This window comes from Loxodonta africana, chromosome 16 (genome assembly GCF_030014295.1).
Source record: "Loxodonta africana isolate mLoxAfr1 chromosome 16, mLoxAfr1.hap2, whole genome shotgun sequence".
In the NCBI taxonomy this organism is placed as follows: domain Eukaryota; kingdom Metazoa; phylum Chordata; class Mammalia; order Proboscidea; family Elephantidae; genus Loxodonta; species Loxodonta africana.
This window is the reverse complement of record NC_087357.1, coordinates 32,549,884-32,574,083: the sequence shown is the minus strand read 5'-3', so window position 1 is coordinate 32,574,083 and position 24,200 is coordinate 32,549,884. Positions and strand designations below refer to the sequence as shown.

At 37.5% G+C, this 24,200-nt stretch overlaps 1 protein-coding gene across 17 annotated transcripts in view; it reads left to right on the top strand.

Moving 5' to 3' along the window:
• BTRC (beta-transducin repeat containing E3 ubiquitin protein ligase) overlaps positions 1-24,200 on the top strand; it is a 187,150-nt gene that overhangs the window by 154,595 nt on the left and 8,355 nt on the right. For all 17 annotated transcript variants that reach the window (XM_064269423.1, XM_064269425.1, XM_064269422.1 and 14 more), the window contains 8 exons: positions 3,273-3,459; positions 8,589-8,685; positions 9,382-9,519; positions 9,992-10,110; positions 11,549-11,798; positions 12,296-12,414; positions 13,763-13,873; positions 15,273-15,351. In XM_064269423.1, coding sequence (XP_064125493.1) covers positions 3,273-3,459; positions 8,589-8,685; positions 9,382-9,519; positions 9,992-10,110; positions 11,549-11,798; positions 12,296-12,414; positions 13,763-13,873; positions 15,273-15,351 — 1,100 coding nt within the window. The remainder of the gene's footprint in view (positions 1-3,272; positions 3,460-8,588; positions 8,686-9,381; positions 9,520-9,991; positions 10,111-11,548; positions 11,799-12,295; positions 12,415-13,762; positions 13,874-15,272; positions 15,352-24,200) is intronic.

Here is a 24,200-nt window from a genome sequence, read left to right as displayed (position 1 = left end):
AAACATTTTTAATTTTAGAAAGAAAGGTATCTCAGGAGCCTTGTTGTGACATTAAATATGTAAATTCCAGGCTTTATTATCTCACTGTGCTCAGTAACCAAATAGCTATTGTAAAGTAAATAAATATACAGTTTATGAGACTTAAAATACTTTTTTTTTTTTTTTTGAGGATGCTGTGGTTATTTTGCTGAATGGTAATCTAGGAGACTACAGAGGCATCAGTATTTGTGGGAAATGCTATCTTAGGAAAATATTTAAGATTCTCATCTGTGTTAAAAGCTTATTTTAAAAGAAAATATAGTATAGAGATGAATGAATCTTAATTAAAATATATCTTTTTGTGTATTTTTGTTCCTTATGATAGAAGTTACATCATAAGAAATTTAGAAAATATTGAAAAGTGGTTTTTAAAAATTTTTTTAATTAAATTTACTCAGAACTTCACCTTTTAGAGGGAACCACTAATGCGCTGTTAATATTTTGCCAGATAGCCCTAGTATTTTTTTCTAAGCGTGTATTTTGCCCTAAAGCTGTGATCATAAAAATATAATAAATTTTTTTCTTAATATATTCTCTTAATGTATTTTCCTAAATATTTGTTCTTCTAAAACATAATTTTAATTGCGGCCTTGTATTCTTTACAGTGATTGAGGCACACAGTTATCTAATCTCTTTATTGAACATTTAGGTGGTTTCAAATTGTTTTCCTATTATAAACTATGCTATGGTGGACATTTTTATACATTAATCTTTTGGACATTCTAGGAAAAAAAACCAGAAGTGGAATGATTATATTAAAGAGTATGAACATTTTTAAGACTATTAATACATACCACCAAACTGTTCTCTAAGAAAAAAGATAAACTAACTTGTGTCCTTAGCGAGGGGCCCTGGAGCCGCAGTGGCTGAGAGCTCAGCTGTTAACCAAAAGATTGGTGGTTCAGATTCACTGGTCACTCCTTGGAAACCCTATGGAGCAAGTCTACTCTGTCTTACAGGGTCGCTATGAGTTGGAATTAACTCGACGGCAATGGTTGTTTTTTTTTTTTTTTAATCCTTCCCAAAACTTCATATTATTAATTTGTTTAATCTTTGCTACTTATATCTTTATAAATTTTTTAACTTAGAACTTAAATTTCCTTTAAAATACAAGAAATGCCTATTTATGGTTTAGAAATAGCCATTTTAAAGCTGAATTTGTACCTATACCTTTTGTTAAATAAATTTTTGCCCCCTTTTCACTCATTGGATTTTGTTTTAGCCATAGGCAAACTGTTTCTTTGTGTGAACAATCTGTGTCTATCTCATTATATCTCATTACTGTGCTCTTCCCCAGTCACTGAGACATGCTGCCGTGTCAAGCTTATACCACTAAGAATTGAAGAGAAGTTGACTAGGCCTGGGTATCCTTTCCCTAATACTGATCCCTAGTGTGTATCTAGGAGCTCTGGTGGCTCAGTGGTTAAGAGCTTGGCTGCTAACCAAAAGGTCAGCAGTTCATATCTACCAACTACTCCTTGGAAACCCTATGGGGCAGTTCCACTCTTGTCCCATAGGGTTGCTATTAGTTGGAACCGACTCGATGCCACCTAACAACATAACAGTGTGTATCTGGTGACTATCCTATAAAGTATTGAGTCATCAGTCTAATGCTTTACAGCCATTTTAACTTATAAACCTTTACCATCTGGCTACATTTAGTAAACCAAACTACTTTAAAAAAAAAAAAAAGCCTCTAATCCTTTAATGTAATGGGTTTGTTTGGCATGTTAGATGAAATTACTTGCAAAGACCTCTTACACATACATACTGAAGGATCAGGAGCAATTTGATGGCAGCCATTAAAAACACAAAACTGCATTTTGGAAACTTTCTGATGGTATAGATAGTTTCAGTATAAAGATGCAAAAATTGTATCATCACTGTACTTTGTGTGAAGAACTAATTATTATATCTTTAATTGGCTTATACTCATGTTCCTTTAATAAGAATTAGGTGATGGATGCCTCCATCTGTTTATACTTAAATATGAGCTTGTGATGCCAGCCAAACAAGATCCATTTAATGCTTTCTGCCCTAGTCTGCTGAAAAAAAAATGTGACTGATATCTATACAATTTCCATAATTAGAATGATGTTTAAGCACATTTGGATTGTTCTAATGGCATCCAAGTGTGTCTTTGTATGATCCAGGGGAAAGGCATGAAATGAAATGTGGTATTGTCTTTTCTATTTGTTAAGTTTTTGCCTAAGGGAGTCAGAGTATGAAGGAATCCTTCTGAACTATGTAAGTCTTTAGAAAACCTCTGATATGTACCTGTAAAGGGAAATAACTTTCAATGTTTCTGTCTCACTTGTGATTTAGAACAGCAGCCAAAAGAAGGTTTATTAGTGCGACCATTTTGTTTTATAGGATCTGTTCAGAGGCCTCAGTACAGATTTGGGTGGTAGAGAATTTTAATTGGGAACCCCATTCAGTTTGCACAGCCTGAGACCTACCCTCCACTGTTTCCTCTGCAATCTACAGAATATTCTCTGAATGCTAACCAAGTTATTTATTGACCTGAGATTTTTTTCATTTTTGGTCAACTGTCATTTAGGTTTTATAGCAGAAGCTATTCTCAAATATAACTTTTTAAACATGTGAAATTAAACCCATCCTTGAACTTAAACCTACCTCTCTATCTTTCCTCTTGAGATGTTCCTATACCAGTCCGTATTTCCTTCTTCTCTCCTTATTTCTGCATGCCCAAAATTCTATAACCTAGCACATTCTGACTTAGTGCTTCTCCCCCAGTACATTTAAAGGATATTTCTTTTACTGAACAGCTTTGAAACTGCAGCAGTAATAGAAACAGAATGAGAAATGGACCTAATATCGAGATTTGGGGGGGTCTGAATCACAGAGTTTGAGATGCCATCCATAGAACATCCCCTAGTGCTGAAATCCATATAGATAGATGTGAATTGTTTTCTGGAATCCTTTTTATTTTTAATGTCTTGGGGGGTTTGCTGGTTGTTAGCTTTAACTTCCTTATCTAAAGGAAGATGGAAAATACTGTTCATTTCTGTAACCTTATGGAAAAGTTATTGATACTCATTTTACCCAAGTCTCAGTTTGAAAAAGAAACTGGACCACACTAGGGACAATGATGTGCCTTCTCAGTAGAGCAAATGCTGTTCTGTTTTAAAGACCCTTTTGTAAAAAATCATTACCACCCCCTCTGTTCTTTTTCTTTGCCTATTCCCCTAACCTCCTCTCCCCTCTGAAAGCTCGAGGTTTGGATCACATTGCTGAGAACATTCTGTCATACCTGGATGCCAAATCGCTATGTGCTGCTGAACTTGTGTGCAAGGAATGGTACCGAGTGACATCTGATGGCATGTTATGGAAGAAGCTCATTGAGAGAATGGTCAGGACGGATTCTCTTTGGAGAGGCCTGGCAGAACGAAGAGGGTGGTGAGCCTTTTAACTTCCTCACTATTACAGAGCTTCAGGACCTGGTCATTCAGAGTCATTGGAAGATTATTGGGAACCAGTGAGGCCACTTACCAATGGATACAATGATTTTGCTGTTTATAACAAATAAAAAAAGGAGAATAGTTTTTTATGTACTCAGCAACTTTTCTTCTGACCAATCACTCATAAAATGACAATGTTGTGTCAATATTGCTTTGCAAAACATAATGGAAAGCTTGCCTGCCCACCTGCTTAAAACATTCTGTTCTCTGGGCAGAAATTGATATCTTGAAAAAGAGCTGATAATCAATTTATAAGGCAAGTAGATGACTTTGAATCATTAGAAGCCATCAGATCCAGGTTCCTCCTGAAATAACCCAGGACAAGTGACTCTTTTTCTCCTTCAGAAGATTTCTTGCCTTTAGCCCACACCCCTGGTGTTTTATCACCTTTGTAAGCAAAGAGTTATTTTTTTATGCCCAGCTGGCATAAGGACTCTAGCCATCAGAAAGAGTAAAAAAAAAAAAAAAATGTAATTTAGTAAAAATCATTGTTTCTTCTTAAGAGTCATATTTTCTTAAGATTTTACTACTTAATCCTGAATTCCTTAAAGCATTATATAGTTAGTAGCCTAAGAGACTTTGCCAATTTTTTTGTTGTTCTCTTAACATAATGGCACCATTTCATTAGAACTTCTGGAAGGTGTCTTCTATATATAATTTTCTTTCAGAGAATGTTTTCTAGAATGTCACTGTAAGAAAGCCAGGTATGAATTTTTCATAAATAGAATAAAAGTGACATACTATGTAAGTATTTTAGTTGATAGAAACTGATACGAGAATATGTATGCTCCATGATATCCTTCCAAATTCCTTCCAGGTTAATTTTATTGATTGTTTATCTTGGATCACAAGGAATACACAGTACTTTTAAAAGATAGGCACTGCTGTGGATCCGCTTTCCTTAGCAATTTTCATAAAAATATCATATTGTTACACAAATAAGATGCACACTGTACATTTTTGCCAACCACACAACCCCCTCACGTGGTATTTTCCAAAGCACACGGTGCGCATGCGTGCACGTTATTTACATGGGTGCCTTGTTTGCAAAAAAAAAAATACGGTATAGTTGGCACGTTTTTTTTTGTTGTTGCTTTGAAATTCATTAAACCCATTGCTGTTTAATCCATTCCAACTCATAGCAACCCTATAGGACAGAGTAGAACTGCTCCGTAGGGTTTCCAAGACTGTAAATCTTCGCGGATACAGACTGCCGCATCTTTCTCCTTCAGGGCGGCTGGTGGGTTTGAACCACCAGCTTTTCGGTTAGCAGCCAAACACTTAACCACTTTGCCACTGGAACTGCTAAATAAATAAAATAACCCTTAAATATTATGCCAGATACTTAAGAGATTTCTGTCATTCTGGCTATTAGAAAGATAAGATTTTATCTCTAATTAAAAGGAACGAAATACCACACACTTCTTTGGCTAAGTAAAAATTACATAAATAAATGAATATTGTTATTTCTATTTCCCGAGTATGGTTTTCTCATTCTCACTGTGGTGGAAAAAAAGAAACCTTTTTTATAACTCACTTCATGTTTTCATAATATTAAAAAAAAAAGTGTATAGTTTTATGGTATTCACAATTCGTAATTTAGCTAAGAATGCCAGGACCAGCCTTAGAAATAAGAGCAAGCAGCTGCTTACATGCGAACATTTCAGGCAGCTGGAAATATTCCTCTACCCTCAGAAAAAAAAAAAAAAAAAAAAACCTCCGAATAATTCCTGACCTAAAATTTCAGTTATAGAGATTCATTCCCATCTCCATCAGTATAAAGTCTTTGTTCCCTGTTAAAATACACTTTGTTCCCATTTGGACTATAAACGACAGTAAGCCTTTATCAGATATTGAGAGTTTACTGAGTCGTTTTTTGAAGGCAGGTTTTAATGGGAGCAAAAGGGGGAAAACAAGAAATAAGCGGGCACTTCTTGGTAGTGGTACACCACTACTCTTGGCAGATGGAGGTGAAAATGCCAAAAGTAAACGCAGGCTCCACAATTTTGCTTAGGGTTGGCACTAACTAAACAGCAAGATCTGTTATTTTAGCTACAAACAAAATATAAGATCCTTGAAAAGATGACTGTTTGGCCTTTTAAAAGGGTATGTGAAGGTGTGGGTTATGAAGGTGTAGGAAACCCTGGTGGCATAGTGGTTAAGTGCTACAGCTGCTAACCAAAGGGTCAGCAGTTCGAATCCACCAGGGGCTCCTTGGAAACTCTATGGGGCAGTTCTACTCTGTCCTATAGGGTCTCTATGAGTCGGAGTCGACTCGACGGCACTGGGTTTTTACTGGGTATATGAAGGTGACTTGAAGGCAATGGATATGAAGGTGTAGCTGAGAAATAATCTAGGACCCAGCACTAATCTACTACTCTTACCCCTATCTCTTCAAACAGAAACCCATTCCAACACTTTCGAATATCCTTCAGAGTTCTGGCTATATTTGCCTGTCTGTGACCACATTTATCCTCTTAATTGCATATAGCCCCATGAAATTACAAATATATGTCCACCCCATGAAGACCTTCTCTGTATCCCTTTGATTTTCTTGATGCTTTTTTAGTTTTACATGTTGCCTTTCTTCTTGTGTTAGTTGTCTTCCTTTTTTAAAATTTTCGTCTATGATCAGTTTCCTCTTTCAAGTTGCCTTACTAAGCCTAATATGTCAATAAAATCTGTGTGTTTTAGCTTTCCCCTTATGCTGTCTTTGAAAATGTCCTCCAACTAAAAATGCATAAGTAAATAGTTTTCTAGTAAAGCTTTGGGTCTTTAACTTCTACTTTACTGTTGTATTTTACATCTAGAAGGATTTGACAGTCTGCCCCTAGGACACGAACTCTGTCATTTTCTCTCTTGAATAATACTGAATGCACTCTGTCTGCTCAGTAATGGTAACTCTTAAAAGTATAATAAAAGACCACTTGGGAAAGTCCATTTTCTTAATCAGCACATCACATTTTATGATGACATTCCGAGTTTAATATTTAGCATTTATCATGTACCCACACTCTCACAGGCACTAGACATTTCACGTAGAAGTGGCCGCTGTTGTCAGAGAGCTTCCATTTGAAAAGGTTTTGACTTATAACGTAGAAACAGACCGAAAAGCTGTTTTTCAACACCTAACTACCCTTTTGTGTTTTTTAGCACCTTTGATTTCAAAAAATTCAGATACTTTAGCAGGGCATGGTAAATTGGGGTAAAAAAACAAGATCGGAGTTCATTTGAGTCCTCCTTAGGATGTAGAGATGGTACCAATACATGCGAAGAAAGTGCTGGAGTACCTGTACACAGTTGCTAGAGATGACAAGACGACAGGGATCCCAGGACTGGTGGGCACCGAGAGACAATAAGGTGGTTGAGAATGGAGCTCTGGAGTCAGGCCCAGACTCCAATCCTAGGTCTGCCACGGATTAGCTATGTGAACTTAGGCAAGTTACTTAACCCCTTTGACATTTGGTTTCTTAATCTGCAAAACATAAATAACGATTCCTAGCTCACTAAAGGATGTTGGGGTTGGAATTATCATCAGCCACATTTAAAATCTTTCAAAATCTGTGTGAGTACTTGTTTATTTGAAGATATTTATAGACTAAGAATGTACCTTTAAACCAGAATTATTTCATAAATGGGCACTGTTTGTACTTTTCTTTACATTGGTATATCGTTTTTCTTGCTCCTGTTAGTTCCTTTTTCAAAACTATATTATTTTAGTTTCTTCATTGTGAATTTCCCTTTTTGTATTAACATAGAAGTTAGAATGATCTACCTTCCTTACAGGATATTTTCTCAACTAATTTTCGAGGTGTATAATAGGGAGAGGGCAGGGAGAAGCACTCCTGGAGACACCGAACAATTAATTATATTGTAATAGAGCTATAGAGGGAAGAGTGGATGACTGGCCCAGAGAAAACATGATTTCTCTGGTGCCAGGATTACACTCAGAGGCATTTCTGCCTGTCTCTACTTTACAAGGCACGGTGCCAGTGAAAGCAGCAGTTAGTACACCCATAGTGGGGTTTACTAGCTTCCACACCGTGTTTGGTGGGTTCTTAACTTCAAAATGAGGAATTAAATTTTTTACCCAGCAGGTAGTGATTGCCATTTACTGAGTTTTTTTTTGTAGCAAAGATCTAGCTTGGGATATGAGTGTTCCAGAGATGTGCTGTCATAAGGAAGGGGATGTTAACAAATGTTCCTCACTGGAATCAAGGAAAGGCAGTAAAATGCATGTCTGTGTGTGCATAGCCAGGAATACACCTGTGAAAGTCAATTTCATGCCTTAGACTTGACAGCAACAGTGCTCTTAGGCATTTCTTTTCATCTTCTGCCCTACCTGCTGCTGGACACTCCTGTGATCCCTTTGTTTTTTGTTGAAATGAACCAAATTGCTCCTTTTAAAGCATAGCTACACTGATCACTAGCAGCCTGGATGCCTGAGCAGCCAATATACCTTACCCACACACACAAAAAAAACCACAAATAGAGACCTAGAAAAAATGTTTTCTACAACATGCGCATTTCTGCTGCCCACGATGCTAGGCTCCACTGATGTTGGCACAGCTTTACTCAGTGCGGAAAAGTCAGTGGGTTATGTGCTAGTTCAAAGGTAGTAGTTAACATTACTAACAGAATTTTTGAAAGATAAGGCCAATGAAATCTATCTACACAGAGGTCTGATAGACCAATATATGAAATCTGATTATACATAATCAGTTTATCTGTTGATATTACAATATTTTTTTAAGGGCTGATACTTTGTTTTCTTGAATCAGAAAAAACTCATGTTCCTAAAAACCAAATGACAAGTAGTACAATTATTTTGATGTTCTACATGGAAATAATCATGTTTTACCAAAAAGAAAATCAATGTTGGTTGAGCTCCTTAGATCCCAGAAAGTTACTCTGACATGAGACTCCTGAAATCAGTCTGAATTCACACCTCTGCAGGCCTAGTTATGGCGTTATGTGGAATAGTAACTGCAAAAACACTTCAAAGAAGCACTCCTTGTAAATGTATGATAATATTATTCTCATTGGGAAATATTTGTTGTTTTTTAGGGGACAGTATTTATTCAAAAACAAACCTCCTGATGGGACTGTGCCTCCCAACTCTTTTTATAGAGCACTTTATCCTAAAATTATACAAGACATCGAGGTAAGAATCTGTATGTTTGGGTGTTTGCCAAATGCTAGAAGATCAGCTGCATTCTTCAGTAACAGTATTGTTACAGTGAATCCATTCACGTTTATTGATGGGGGTTAAAAATAAATCTCTTAAAAAGTGAATAAAAAAAACATAGGGTAGATAAAATCTAGTAAATTGCCAGGCACATTTTTTAAGTTTAAAAAATTATTTACTAACAGGTAAATAGATGGGAGAAAGAAAGAATATATGATGTCGTCATAAAATAGCAGTGAGACTGCTAAAGTTATAGTTATAAACTGATATTCAGATATCTTTGCTCTTCATGAAAGTTCGCTGGTAGAAATGGCCATCATATTTTTAAGAAGAGCACTGAGCATATAACCTCACATGGTTCATAGCTTGCCTTCTGTTGTTGAGCAATCTCTTTCCATCAAGTGTGTTATTTCTTGAATGAGTTATATGCAGGAGAGTTCTAGAAACTATATCTTTAATCACATTGCAAATGGAAAAATGTTTTATAGATTTAGGTAGTGGCTTTTTGAAAGCATATTTTTAGTTTGTCTTAAGTTGTATATATCCTACAGAGTGAAGCACTGAGCATTTGTCATTGCTTGCTGTGCATGATATTTTAACGACTGGAAGAAATATAAGAGTTCGATTCTGGTCCTTTCCTGATTACTGCCGCGTTACCACCTTTCTTCTCAGACAATAGAATCTAATTGGAGATGTGGAAGACATAGTTTACAGAGAATCCATTGCCGAAGTGAAACAAGCAAAGGAGTTTACTGTTTACAGTATGATGATCAGAAGATTGTAAGTGGCCTTCGAGACAACACAATCAAGGTGAGGTCTCTTCAGTCGTCAGAGGGTAGCTGAGGGGGCAAGGGTGACCACATCATAAAGCAATCCAAAGCATAAACTCTAAGCATTATTTCTGGAAAGTAAGTGATAATTTTAGTCATTCCCACTCCCAAAGCAAATCATTTCCTTAAAGGACATATCTGCTTCCCCCAGAAGACCATACAGATGGTCAGTCCTAGGGTTGAATTCTGTTCTTGAAGTGCACTGAATGGGCCATTACTCCTTTGGCCCTCACGTAATTATAGGCTACCCTGTTCCCTAATGAAAAGGATAAAGTCTGCCTTAGTACTGAAACCATGTATACATAGGTACTTAGTTTACCTGTAGAAAAGAATGCATTCCACACTACTCTGGGCTTTGATTCTTTTGGGGATCAAACATATAATAGAGCTAGCAAGTCTCCGCAGTGCCCCCATTATCACAGTGATCAAAAGGATCTTGTTTGCTATCCTAGATCTGGGATAAAAGCACATTGGAATGCAAGCGAATTCTCACAGGCCACACAGGTTCTGTCCTGTGCCTCCAGTATGACGAGAGGGTGATCATAACCGGATCATCGGATTCCACGGTCAGGTAGAAAATTTCAAATGAATTTTGAACTCTGAAACATCAGATCCACCCTGTTCTTTGTCACAGATAGTAATTTTGTATATGTCTACAAGAATATACTTCTGAAAATGTCCTAACTAGAGAAGAAGAAACCATCAACTTCCCTCATCATTCGTGTCAATCTAGAACTAGAAAACTTGATTAGGAATGATTGAGGTTAGTTTACATTTTTGCGCATTTAAGGAAACTACACATTCTATTTTAATTTGGGAGAATCATCCATTGTAGAAACTTTTCCTGTCTATGGTAAACCATGCATTCCTTACAAAAAATACCTCACAGGGGAATGACATGAATGGAATGAAGCCTGCCTTTCAGGTGGTTGTAACTGTAGTGCAGGTACGCATTATCTCCTTTAAAATATGTATAGGTGAGCAGTGCTCTTTCTTTGCCAGCCCCTCCCCTGCCATCCCTGCAGTTTTTAATTGTGAGCTTCACTCAGGGAGGGGGCCCTTAATTTCCAGAGGCGTTAGTGATTTGATGACACAGCCATTATGCTGCTGGAGTCCGGTGTAGCTTGAGTTCTGGGTATAGGCAGCTCTGCTGGAAACCTCTGTTAGGAATTTTGCCTTAAGCTAAAGGACTTAGCAAACGTAATGTATCAAAAGTAACTTCTTTTTAAAAAACTAGACAAAAAACAAAAAATAGTTAACTGCATTGTTCTCTGAAGTTAAACGTTTACCATTCCAAGCTCTCCTCTGTGAATAGAGAATGCTGTTCTTGTTCGTTATCTTTTGACTTAAAGGCATAATTAATTCAGTCCTCATGGTTATCAACATTTAACATTTATTGGTACTTGTGGAATACATGAAAGAAGCCAAAACACTGTAGGGGTGGGTTAACATCATAGGATAAGGGAGAAAATGATTTTCTGAAAAAGGAGGCTAAACTGGAAAAGCAAATAAAATGTTATGAAAAACAAAGTAAATACACAAAAATACTACTGTAAAGTATATCATCACACAAAATTCTCGAGCTATCCAAGAGTCCCACACTGCTGTGAAGCGCATGTTTACAGTGGGATGGCTATTCCTCACCCCCATACAAAGGATGAAAATGAGGGCTTAGACTTAGAGTCTAGGTAGTCTTGGGCCTTGATGTGGGTGATGAAACCTAAGATCCAGGTTCCTCAAGCCCAAGTTCACAGTACTAAATAATTCTGCTACAGAAGCATCCTGGCCTGTATCAATTCTGGCTCCTGTGAACTGTCCGTGGGGCACTAATACTGCTGGTATTCATCAAATCCCCAGTTTAAAATGTGTCTCGTTAGTGGTATCAGGTGGAATGTCAGAAATTTTATAATAATTCATCGTGAACGGGGTAGGGGTGGTGGTCATATACTGGCAACAGATTGTGGTACCATCTAAATCTCAGATTACCTTCTTAATATTGTTTGTTCCAGAGTGTGGGATGTAAATACAGGTGAAATGCTAAACACATTGATCCACCATTGTGAAGCAGTTCTGCACTTGCGTTTTAATAATGGCATGATGGTGACCTGCTCCAAAGACCGTTCCATTGCCGTATGGGACATGGCCTCCCCAACTGACATTACTCTCCGGAGGGTGCTGGTTGGACATCGAGCTGCTGTCAATGTTGTAGACTTTGATGATAAGTACATCGTTTCTGCATCTGGGGATAGGACTATAAAAGTAAGAAGCCTGAGATCTCTTAAACTGGGCAATAAGCAATTTCCCTAAGTCTCAGGTTTAGTGTTCATGTGAAAATTTGATGAAGGGAAATTGAATATTTAAACAGCACTGTAGAATAACTTAATATTTAATTCAGAGACTTGTCTCTGTAAAAGGGTAATGAGGAAGGCAATTTTGATTAGGTATTTTATTCTTAAAAATAGTGGTAAGTGTGAGGAAGGCAGGGGTAAATTTGGTCCAAGAAAATTTATTTGCAAGATAAACTAACCCCGTTAAGAGTAAATCATTTTGAGAAATTCTTCTGTGATAGCAGGCAGGTACAAACTAGCCCTAGATTGTCATAAATGGAGCTTCTCATGTTTTTGTTTTGTTTTGTTTGAGAAATTGACTTCCCCGAGGGGTTCAGTTCTGTTTTCTACTTCCCTAAGACTCCAGTTGCCATAAATTTTACTGGTAAAAGTATCAGATTAACTGCGAAATCCTTTTTTCTGTTTCAGGTATGGAACACAAGTACTTGTGAATTTGTAAGGACCTTAAATGGACACAAACGAGGCATTGCCTGTTTGCAGTACAGAGACAGGCTGGTCGTGAGTGGCTCGTCTGACAATACCATCAGGTGAGCAGCAGGTGCCCTTTCCCAGAAGGGATCAATATTTCTGCCATTCAGTGTTTTCACACAGGTTATATAAATACCTAACTGTGGTATGTTTATAATAAAATATTTTCCTTTCTGTAGCTTCTTACGGGTAAAAAGTTTGCCCCAAGCAGAGGGGCAGCACATCAGAGCCTTTGTTGATGTGTTTCCTTCCTATAATAGTTTTATCATCGTATGTAAAAAAAATCTGTTGCTGTTGAGTTGATTCCAACTCATAGTGACCCTACAGGACAGAGTAGACCTGCCCCATAGCATCTAGTGGATTCAAACTGCCAACCTTCTGGTTAGCAGCCACACTCTTAACCACTGTGCCACCAGGGTTTCTATATAGACCTATTTAAAAGGTACTACTTTTTCTCCACTTGAATGAGGAATGAGGAAGCAGGCAAGAGAGGCGGGTAGGTGGAGGTTGATGACCCTTCTCTTTAAATTTCCCGTCTCCTGTGGAAAGTGCTAATAAATAGCTAAAAGCCTTTCTCTTTGCCACTGTCCTAAAAAAAGAAGAAAGATTTGTTTCCCTGCTAGAAATTGTGCAGTTTTGTTTTCTTAGCATTGCCTAAGTTGCATACTTGGCCAGGGAGTTAACCTGTCTTTGAAATTATGAAAACTTCACAAGTTGAAGTATTCTTTAGTGTTCTCCCCCACAAAGATGAGTACCACAGATACAATTAAAATTCAGAAAATGTGTCTATCCTTCCACTTTCTTCAATTAAGTACTAAGAGGTTGAAAAAAACATTAGAAAAAAAAGATAGCGCTAAAGAAATGATCATTTCTAGAAATCACTTGAATTGGTCTAAAAGCATATGATTTCATAAATTAATATATAAATGCTTTTGAGAACTTTGCACTTCCTGATATGAGAAGGACTGTCCTGTGCAGTGGTGAAACCAGTGTCTCAGTGACTAAGTGGAGATGCTTTGTGAAGCAGGAAATCATGGACACTCTGCAACTCATTCTCATTAGTGATTTCAGGAAGCATTACTTTCTTGTCTTGGTCATTTCCTTCCCAGGCAACTGTATGCATTGCATTTATCCTTTTTATGCCTGGGAGAACCTGGTTATAGAATTATATAAAACATTGTGCTTTGAAAATACATGCTATATTTGAACTACAGGTATTTTTTTTTTTCTGCCTGAGTTATATGGCAGAAAGGAAATAAAGTACATGGAAAGCAATACATTTTTGTATGAACGTTGATTGATTTTATTTTGGTGTGTTCTTTACAGACATATAAGGTAAATTATCCCAGGCTCAGAAATGGACCTGAGTCCTCACCAAAATTCACTTGACTCAATTTTCTCTTCCAGATTGTGGGACATAGAATGTGGAGCATGTTTACGAGTCTTAGAAGGCCATGAAGAATTGGTGCGCTGTATTCGATTTGATAACAAGAGGATAGTCAGTGGGGCCTATGATGGGTGAGTTTGCTAATAGGGTTAAAAAAAATCTACATCTTTATGCCACTTGCCTTTCAATGTTAAATATAGCCTCTCCTTGTCTCTAAAAGCTTATAGATTTCATAGACACAGTTTGATACAATATTTCTTTTATGTATTATTCACCTCTCCTTTGTGTACTCTTTTCTAAAATATTCTTCCCAATCATTTAATTGCACAGGTTTTTCATTAATAACCAAAATATTTGTCTCTTTTGCCTTATAAAGCAAAGAATAGGATAAACCCACTCTAAAATGGTGACAAATTAATAACACTGAAACACTGAAGGGCACTATCTTTGGAGCTTAGTGTGGTAGGCTCTTGAATTTTTTATCTTGTTGAAAGTGCTAAAAGTGTAGCTCTCATCATCACTTTCCTAGCATGTCAGTTACCAGGAGTTCAGTAACCTTTGTTTTCTTCAGTCTAATGTCCATGGGTTATAGAATCCATTCATGTTGTGGGTGACGCCCATGTCTAGCAACACGAAGCACATAGCACATAAAAATGTATTCCCTTATAAAGCCCTCTTTATCATTTCTTCTTATCAAGGTGCCTGATTTTGAATGGAAGTCTACAGTTCAAATATTGGCAGCTTTTTTTTAGTATTAGAAACTAGCTTACAGCATTACCTTAGTTCTTGAGATGGCTATGCCGATATATCAAGTCAACTCCAGCAGCAGAGAGTATAGCAGGCGCTTTCCCTCTGCTTTGAGTTAGCCATCACTGTCCTACCCTTGGGAAGTTGTTCAGGGTGTGATGACATGTTCCAGCTAGGCCTAAGGTTACATTTTCTCATTGCCTTCGTTTTGATCTGCACCCACCTTTCTTGGGTTTTGTCTGTTATTTTCCTTGAGGAGTCATGACCTATAATTGATTTTTGGAAGAGCTAGACTTTTCTTAATTAAATCAAAATATGAGGGCTTGCTTATATAAACTCCAGAGCTCTTAAAATGGTACATGTGACCTGGGCCATTCATAGAACCGACCAGAAAGAAGATGCTGCAGAGTTGTAGATTTCTAGGTCTAAGTGAGCTCTTATATCATAAGAAGTCTAATGTACAAGATCTTTTCTTTGCCCCAAAGTATGGTTTAACCTTACCATTTACCTATCTTGGATTTGACTAAAGCTAACCGGTTTACTTGTTCTTAGGTAAATCACATACATTTTCCCCTGTTAAGACCAATAAGCTCTACCCAAGAGTGAATGCAAGAACCAAGTCTCCAAAACAAAAAAGTTTTATATGTATTCCTGTGAGCTAGATTTATCGTATAAACTGTATTCACCATACATACTTACTGCCATGACTTTTTGCCCTTCTCCCCTGTGTTCCCTTAGTCTTGCTTCTACGTAAGTTTTTTTTGTCCCCTTTCTGATCTTTAGAAAAATAAAAGTGTGGGACCTTGTGGCTGCTTTGGACCCTCGTGCTCCTGCAGGGACCCTGTGTCTACGGACCCTTGTGGTAAGCGCCTTGTTTCAAGAGGCTTGGGGAGCAGGAGGAGGAAGAAATCAAACGTTGATGTGCTATGGAATACAGATCTGGATTTGATAGTTAGGACCTCACAAAACTTACTGCTAAGTGGAAAGGCAACCTGTATGTGACAATAAACCATGTTTATGTCGCACCTTTCATCCAGAAGTGCTTTAGAGACTCCATATGCAGAGGAGTGTGGCAGCTGTTTAACAGCTGTGCAGCAACTCTGCGCAGGTTTAGTACAGGAAGTGAATAAGAATTCTGTATCCACCAGAGACAGCAGGGGGCACTTAGGGAGAGAGAATATAATTACCCAAGGTGGAACCTGTCCAGGATCTCAGGACCTGCACATCTGTGCCTGCAAAAAATGCCATGGGAATCCGCGGGAACCCCTGCCCAACCCCTTAGTTCTGTGTCCTATTCAAGGGTTAGTGCCTCCAGCCACCTGAATCATACCTTTTTTTATTCCCCTTTATCTCCCCTTGTCTGAACATCTTGACACTTGGAGGAATGTCACCTTCAAAAGCACTAAATTCTACATCCTGGTGTTCACCATGGGCTTGGATTGGAAAATGGCCTAAGATTAAAAGCTGCTTCCATTAGAAGATAAAGATTAGGTGGGGCACCGAGGATAGAATCTTTTGCACAAGTCAGGAAAATGATGAGAGGAAGTACATAAAGCCCAGCATTCTGAATTCTAAATCTCATCATTCAGATGGTCTCTTTTCTGGAGGAGAAAGGGATACATTTTTTCGTCTTCCTCGTTGGATTCAAAGCTTATTCTTTCAGCATCAGACATGCTTTACTTACATCTTTTAAAATATGTTCTGTCATTCACTTACAACTTATCTCAGTCTGGTTTTACGGTATAATTTATATACACCAGAGCCCTGGTGGCACAGTGGGCAAGCGTTCAGCTGCTAACCAAAAGGTTGGCAGTTCGAATCCACCAGCCGCTCTTTGGAAACATTATGGGGCAGTTCTACTCTGTCATATAGGGTTGTTATGAGTTGGAATCAACTCAGTGGCAACAGGTTTGATGTTTTGTTTTTTTTTTTACATATAGCAAAATTCACACCTTTTTAATATACTTCCGTGGATTTCGCAGTTTGTAATCATCACCACAAATCAATGTATAAACATTTCCATCACTTCAATAAGTTTTTTTGTACCTCTTCACATCAGTCCCCTCCTTCCAACCCCTAGCAACTATTCATTTGATTTGTATCCCTGTAGTTTTGCCTTTTTTTTTTTTTTTAAGTTTTCTTATAAAAGTCATAGAAATTATACAGTATATAGCCTTTTACATTTGGCTCTTTTTCACTTCATTTGAGATTCATCCGTGTTGTTGCCTGTAGTACTTTGTTCCTTTTTCAGGTAACGCGTGGCATATTCCATTGTGTAGATGTTTATTCGTTCACTAGTTTACGGACATTTGGGGTGTTTTAAGGTTTTGGTGATTCTGAATAAAGCCACTAAAAACATTTCCATGCAGGTTTTTGTGTGTGCATATTGTTTTCGTTTCTCTTGGGTAAATATCTAGGAATGGGATCTCTGGGTCCTATGATAAATGTGTGTTTAAATTTAAAAGAAACTACCAAGCTGTTTTCCAAAGTGGCTGTACCGTTTTGCATTTCCCACAGTGTATGAGTTCCATTTTTTCCACATCCTTACCAGCACTTAGTATTGTCAGTTTCTTAAAGACTGTGGCTGTTCTATAAACATTTTCCATACAGATCTCTGTATGAACACATGCTTTCATTTCTCTGGAGTAAATACCCAGGAGCAGAAGGGCTGGGCCATATAGTTTTTAAAAAAAAAAAAAAAACCATTGCCATCGAGTTAATTCCAACTCATGGGTTTAATATTTTTAGAAACTGACAACCTTCTTTTCCAGAGTAGTTGTACCAGTTAACATTACAGTCCAGCCATGTATGTGTGTATGAGAATTTCAGTTACAGCGCATCCTCATCAACACTTTGTACAATCTCTCTAATTTTAATTATTCTAGTAAGTATTAGCAGTACCACATTGTGGCTTTAATTTGCATACCTCTTACGGTTTTTTTTTTTATGTTGAGCATCTTTTCATGTGCTGATTTGCCAGTCATGTATCTACTATGATGAAGTGTCTCTTTGAATCTTTCGCCAATTTTTTAATTAAGTGGTTGTCTTAGTCATCTGGTGCTGTCATAACAGAAATACCACAAGTGGATGGCTTTAACAAAGAGAAATTTATTTCCTCACGGTAAAGTAGGCTCCAGGGGAAGCCTTTCTCTCTCTGTTGGCTCTGGAAGAAGGTCCTTGTCCTCAATCTTCTCCTACTTGAAGAGCTTCTCAGTCATAGGGACCCCGTGTCCAAAGGACGCACTCTGCTCCTGGTGCTGCTTTCTTGGTGGTATGAGGTCCCCAACTCTCTGCTTGCTTCCCTTTCCTTTTTTGTCTTGAAAGGTGAAAGATGGTGCAGGCCACACACACCCCGGGGAAATTCCCTTTACCTTGGATCAGGGAGGTGACCTGAGTAAGGGTGTTGTTACCATCCCACCCTAATCATCAACATAAAATTACAATCACAAAATGGAGGACAACCACACAATACTGGAAATCATGGCCTAACCAAGTTGATACAAACATTTTTGGGGGCACATAATTCAATCCATGACAGTGGTTTTCTTATTATTGAATCTAGATCAATTTGGAGAAAAGTGACTTCTTAACAATATTGAGTCTTCTGTCCTATGAACATAGTATACCTCTTCATTTGTTTAGGTCTTTTTAACTTGCCCTCAGCAATATTTTGTAGCTTTCAGTATAAAAGCCTAGCACATCTTTTGTCGTATTTTATATTTTTTAAGCTATTGTAAAGTTATTTTTTAATTTCAATTTCTGTTCATTGCAATTATACAGAATAGTTTTATTTCTTCCTTTCCAATCTGGATACTTTTTTTCCCCTTGTCTTATTACACTGATTAGGACCTTCAGTACATTGTTAAAAAGAATTAGTAAGAGCAGACATCCATCTCTTGTTCCTGATGTGAGGGAAAAAGCATTAAGTCTTCCACTATTTTATTTATATAGAAATAAAAATATACCTTTTATTTATATAAGTATAAATAAATATATACCTTTTTAATATGAAGATTTTAAGCTACAAATCTACCTCTAACCACTGCTTTAGCTATATCCCCAAAATTTGAAATGTTTTGTTTTCATTTTATTTCAAAATGTATTCTAGTTTCCCTTGTTATTTCTTTCCACCACCACCACCCCACCACCCCCCGCCCCATGGCTTGGATCAGGCACACCTTAGTCCTTAAAAGTGACCTGTTTGTTTTCTAACACTTGAAAGAGATATCTTGCAGCAGATTTGCCAAATGAAATGCATTATCTGATCTTTTTTTTTTTTTTTTAATTTAGATGAAGGTTTACAGAACAAACTAGCTTCTTGTTAAACAATTAGTACACATATTGTTTTGTGATATTGGTTACCAACCCCACGACATGTCAACACTCTCCCTTCTCGACCTGTGTCAGGCCAGTAAGTCTGGTCTTTTGTGAGTTAGAATTTTGTTCTGTATTTTCCTCTAGCTCTGTGTGGGGCCTTCTATTGTGATCCCTGTCAGAGCAGTCAGTGGTGGTAGCCGGGCACCATCTAGCTGTGCTGGACTCAGTCTGGTGGAGGCTGTGGTAGTTGTAGTCCATCAGTCCTTTGGACTAATCTTTCCCTTGTGTCTTTGGTTTTCTTCAATCTCCCTTGCTCCCGAAGGGCTGAGACCGGTGGAGTATCTTAGATGGCCGCTTACAAGCTTTTAAGATCCCAGACATTACTCACCAAAGTAGATGTAGAACTTCCTTGTGATTGCTTTTTTGACCTATGGATTATTTAGAAGTGTGTTGTTTAATTTCAAAGTATTTAGGGATTTCCACTTAACATTCTCTTATTAATCTTTAATTCAAATCCCTTGTGTCAAAAAACATACTTAGTATGATTTCAGTCCTTTTAAATCTGTAGAGATTTGTTTTGTGGCCCAGCATATGGTCTGTCTCAATGAATGTTTCATGTACACTTGAAACAAATGTATATTCTGCTGTTGTCTGGTGGAGTGTTCTATAAATGTCAATTAGTTAAGTTGGTTTATAATGTTATTCAGGTCTTCTCTATGCTTAACTGATTTTCCATTTGTTTTCCCAGTTATTGAGAGAAGAATATTGAAGTCTCCCACTGTGATTCTGCATTCGTCTTTTTCTCCTTTCAGTTCTGGCAGTTTTTGCTTCATATATTTTTAAGCTCTTTTATTGGGTGCAATACACACTTAGGTTTGTTAATTACATCTTAGTGATGAATTGACCTTTTCAACACTATAAAGTGTTCTTCTATCTTTTGTAATATTGTTTGTTTTGAAGACTACTTCATCTGATATTAATATATACATTCATTCTTATGATTAGTGTTTGTGTAGTATATCTTATTGCATCCTTTTATTTTTAACAGACCTGTATGTTTATATTTAAAATTAATTTCTTATATTCGACATATAGTTGGGTCTTGCTTTTGTATTCAGTCTGACCACTTCTGCCTTTGTTGTTGCTTTAGTTTTTGTTGTTAATTTGTGACTTAGGAGACCCCATGTGTTTTAGAGTAGAACTGTTCCATAGGGTTTTCTCACCTGTAATCTTTACAGAAGCAGATCACAAGGTCTATTTCTTCTGCAGTACTGTTGGGTGGGTTCAAACCACCAACCTTTTACTTACCAGCCCAGTGCAAACCATTTGCACCACCCAGGAACCTTCCATCTCTGCCTTTAATTGGAGTGTTTAAACCATTTACATTTAATGTAATTACCTATATTGTTGAGTTTAAATCTACCATCTCACTATTTATTTTTCTACTTTTCTCTTTTGTTTTTTGTTTTGTCTCGCTAGTTTTCATGCTTTGTTTTGGCATGATTATAGTTTTTAGGATTTCACTTCATCTCCACTATTGTATTATTAGAAGCCCTGGTGGCGTAGTGGTTAAGAGCTATGGCTGCTAACCAAAAAAAGGTCAGTAGTTAGAATTGCCCAGGCACTCCTTGGAAAGCCTACAGGGCAGTTCTACTCCTTCCTATAGGGTCTCAATAAGTCGGAATCAACTTGACGGCAGTGGGCTGGGTTTGGTTTTTTTAGATTGTGTTATAGCACTCATTTTTTTGAGGAGTTGATCTAGGATTTACAATTCATATCTTTAATTTTTTACAGTTTATTTTCAAATGATATTACACCACTTCATGTATAAGTAAGAAACTTACAACAATATACTTCCATTTCTTCACTCTCATTCTTGGTGCTGTTGTTGTCATAGTTTTTACTTCTACATGTGTTATAATTGCCACAATACTTTGTTATTTTTGCTTTTAACAATCGGCTACCTTTTTTTATTTTTTAATCAACTACCGTTTAAAGAAATTTTAAAATGGAAAAAAAGAAAACAGTTTCTTTCAGCCCATGTATCTACTATTTCTGGTGCTTTCCGTTCCTTTGTGTAAATTCGAGCTTCCATTGATACATTTTCCTTCTCCTTAAAGAACTTTCATTAACATTTTGTATATTCAGGTATGCTAACAACAGATTCTCTTAACTCTTGGTTATCTAAAATGTCTATTTTGTCTTCACGTTTGAAAGATATGTTTGCTGGCTAAAAAATTCTAGGTTGACAGCTTCTTTCAACATTTTAATGATGTCATTCTGTTTTCTTCTGCCTTGGTTTTAGACAAGAAATTAATGTCTTTTTCCTCTGGCTGCTTTTAAGATTTTCTCTTTATCACTCATTTACAGCAATTTGATTCTGATATATCTTGGTGTGATTTTCTTTGTATTTTTCCAGCTTGAGATTTTTTGAGCATATAGGATCTGTCGTTATGAGTCAGAATCGACTCGATGGCACTGGGTTTATAGGATCTGTAAATTTATTATCGTTTTTATCAAATTGGAAGTATTTTAGCCATTATTTCTTCTGTCTTCTTTCTTTCCTTTTCCTGAGACTTCAGTTACACATATTAGATAACTTGATAATCTTGTTCCACGGGTCATTGAGATTTTGTTCATGTATTTTACATATATATATATGGAGCCCTGGTGGCTCAGTAGTTAAGAACTTGGCTGCTAACCAAAAGGTTGGCACTTTGAACCCACCAGCCACTCTTTGGAAACCCTATAGGGCAGTTCTGCCCTGTCTTACAGGGCTGCTGTGAGTTGGAACTGAATCAGCAACAATGGGGTTTTTGGTTTTTTATACACACACACACACACACACACACACACACACACCCCTTCTTCCTAGTCTGTCTTAGTCTGGAAGCTCAGCTGAAACCTGTCCACCATGGGTGACCTTGCTGGTATTTGATTATTGGTGGCATAGCTTCCAGCATCACAGCAACATACAAGCCCCCACAGTGTGACAAACTGACAGAGCAAGCTGAACTATATAAAGAGGAACAGGGCATCAGAATTGGGGAAGACTCACTAACAACCTGCATTATGCTGATTATACAACCTTGCTTGCTAAAAATGAAGAGAACTTGAAGCATTTACTGGTGAAGATCAAAGACTACAGCCTTCAGTATAGATTACACCTCAACACAAAGAAAACAAAAATCCTCGCAATTGGACTAATAAGCTACATCATGATAAACGGAAAAAAGATTGACGTCAAGAATTTCATTTTACTTGGATCTGTTTACATTTTATAATCAACACCCATGGAAACAGCAGTTAAGAAATCAAAGACGCATTGCATTGGGCAGATCTGCTGTAAAAGACCTCTTTAAAGTGTTAAAAAGCAAGGATGTCACTTTAAGGACTAAGGTGCACCTGACTCAAGCTGTGGTATTTTCAGCCGCCTCATATGCATGCAAAAGCTGTACAATGAATAAGGAAGACCAAAGAAGAGTTGATGCCTTTGAATTATGGTGTTGGCGACAAATATTGAATATGCCATGGACTGCCAGAAGAACGCACAAATCTGTCTTGGAAGAAGTACAGTCAGAATGCTCCTTAGAAGCAATAGCAACTTTGTCTCACATACTTTGGACATGTTATTAGGAGGGATCAGTTCCTGGAGAAGGACGTCATGCTTTGTAGACGGTCAATGAAAAAGAGGAAGACCCTCAACAAGAGGGATTGACACAGCGGCTACAACGGTGGGCGCAAGCATAACAATGTGAGGATGGCACAGTGTTTCGTTCTGTTGTACATAGGGTTGCTATGAGGTGGAACCAGCTCAACAGCACCTAAGAACAATATATACACACACACACACACAGCCTTTTCTCTTTCTGTGCCTCATTTCAGGCCACTTCTCTTGCTGTGTCTTTAAGTTTTAATATTCTTTTTTTTTTTCCTACAATAATTGCGTCTGGTGAATTATTCCTTTCAGATATTGTATTTTTTATCTCTAGAAGTTCCATTTGGTTCTTTTTTATGGCTTCGACCCTCTCTTTACTATGTTCAGGTTTTCCTTTAAATGCATGAACATAGGTTAGTATCTGTTTTAATGTTTTTGTCTCCTAACCCCATCATCTCTGTCATTTCTGGGTCTGTTTCTTTTGTCTGCTTTTTTTTCTAATTGTAGACCACTCAGTGCTGGACGTTGTGAATGTTACATTGTCGAGTGTTTGAATCTAGATTTTGTAGTCTTTCTTTAAAGAATGTTGGGCCTTGTTTTGTTTGGCAGTTACTTTAAGTTCAGGTTGATATAGTCAAGGCTTGATTTTTATGCTTTGTTGGGGCAGGTGTAGAATAGTTTCTAGGGATAGTTTGGCTCCACCTCTAAGTCATGGCCCTCCTGGAGTCTCTACTGAATTATCTGAGTGATCAATGAGAACTTTCTATCTTGGCTAGTAAGAACACAAGTAATTCCCATCCCTATGTGAGTTCTAAAAACCAGTTTGTTTTCCCTGTTTGCTCTTTGCCTGGCGTCTTAAAGTTTCATTTTACATGTGCATATCTTAATATTTGGCAAAGATTCAAGGGGACCCCTCTAAAGATTTCTGGAGCTCTTTTTCTGCAGAGCTCCCTCCTTTTTACAACTCTATCCTACATCTTCCAGCCACCTACCTCAATCTCTCCAAACTCCAACCTCTATCTCTTCAACCAGAAAGACTGCCATGCTTAAATCTGTAATGTGCTTTTAGGCAGAAAGCCGAGGAAATGTACAGCTTACTCATTTGTTTTCCCTCCCCCAAAGATCACAGTCCTGCACTGTTTTTTGTCTCATGACTGAAAACAGCCATTTCATATATTTTGTCCAGTTCACTAGTTATTTAAGGTAGGATGGTAAATATTGTCTCTATTATTCCACCAAGGCCCCCAACAAAATTTTACTGAGTTAGGAATTAAGTTCTTTGGTGTACAGGGGTCTATATGTGTCCACACTGACATTAACAAGTAGGATTCTGATACCATTTCATAAAATATGTTTGGGGTGGGGACAGGCTTCCACAGAAAATGACATGGGCCAGATCAGTATATTAGGGCAGGGTGGCTCCACTGTGTAGAAATTCCTTAAAAGTACAGAATAGTGTTGGCATCTCCTGTCTGGAGTGGGGATGGGAGGGTAGAGAGGGTTGGAAGCTGGCAAAATTGTCACAAAAGGAGAGACTGGAAGGGCTGACTCATTAGGGGGAGAGAAAGTGGGAGTATGGAGTAAGGTGTATATAAACTTATATGTGACAGACTGACTTGATTTGTAAATGTTCACTTGAAGCTCAATAAAAAAAAAAAAAGTACAGAATACATACAGTGTTCTGATCGAGGGAAAAGAAATAGTTACGTTTTTCTGTAGTTCTGCATCGTAGTGGA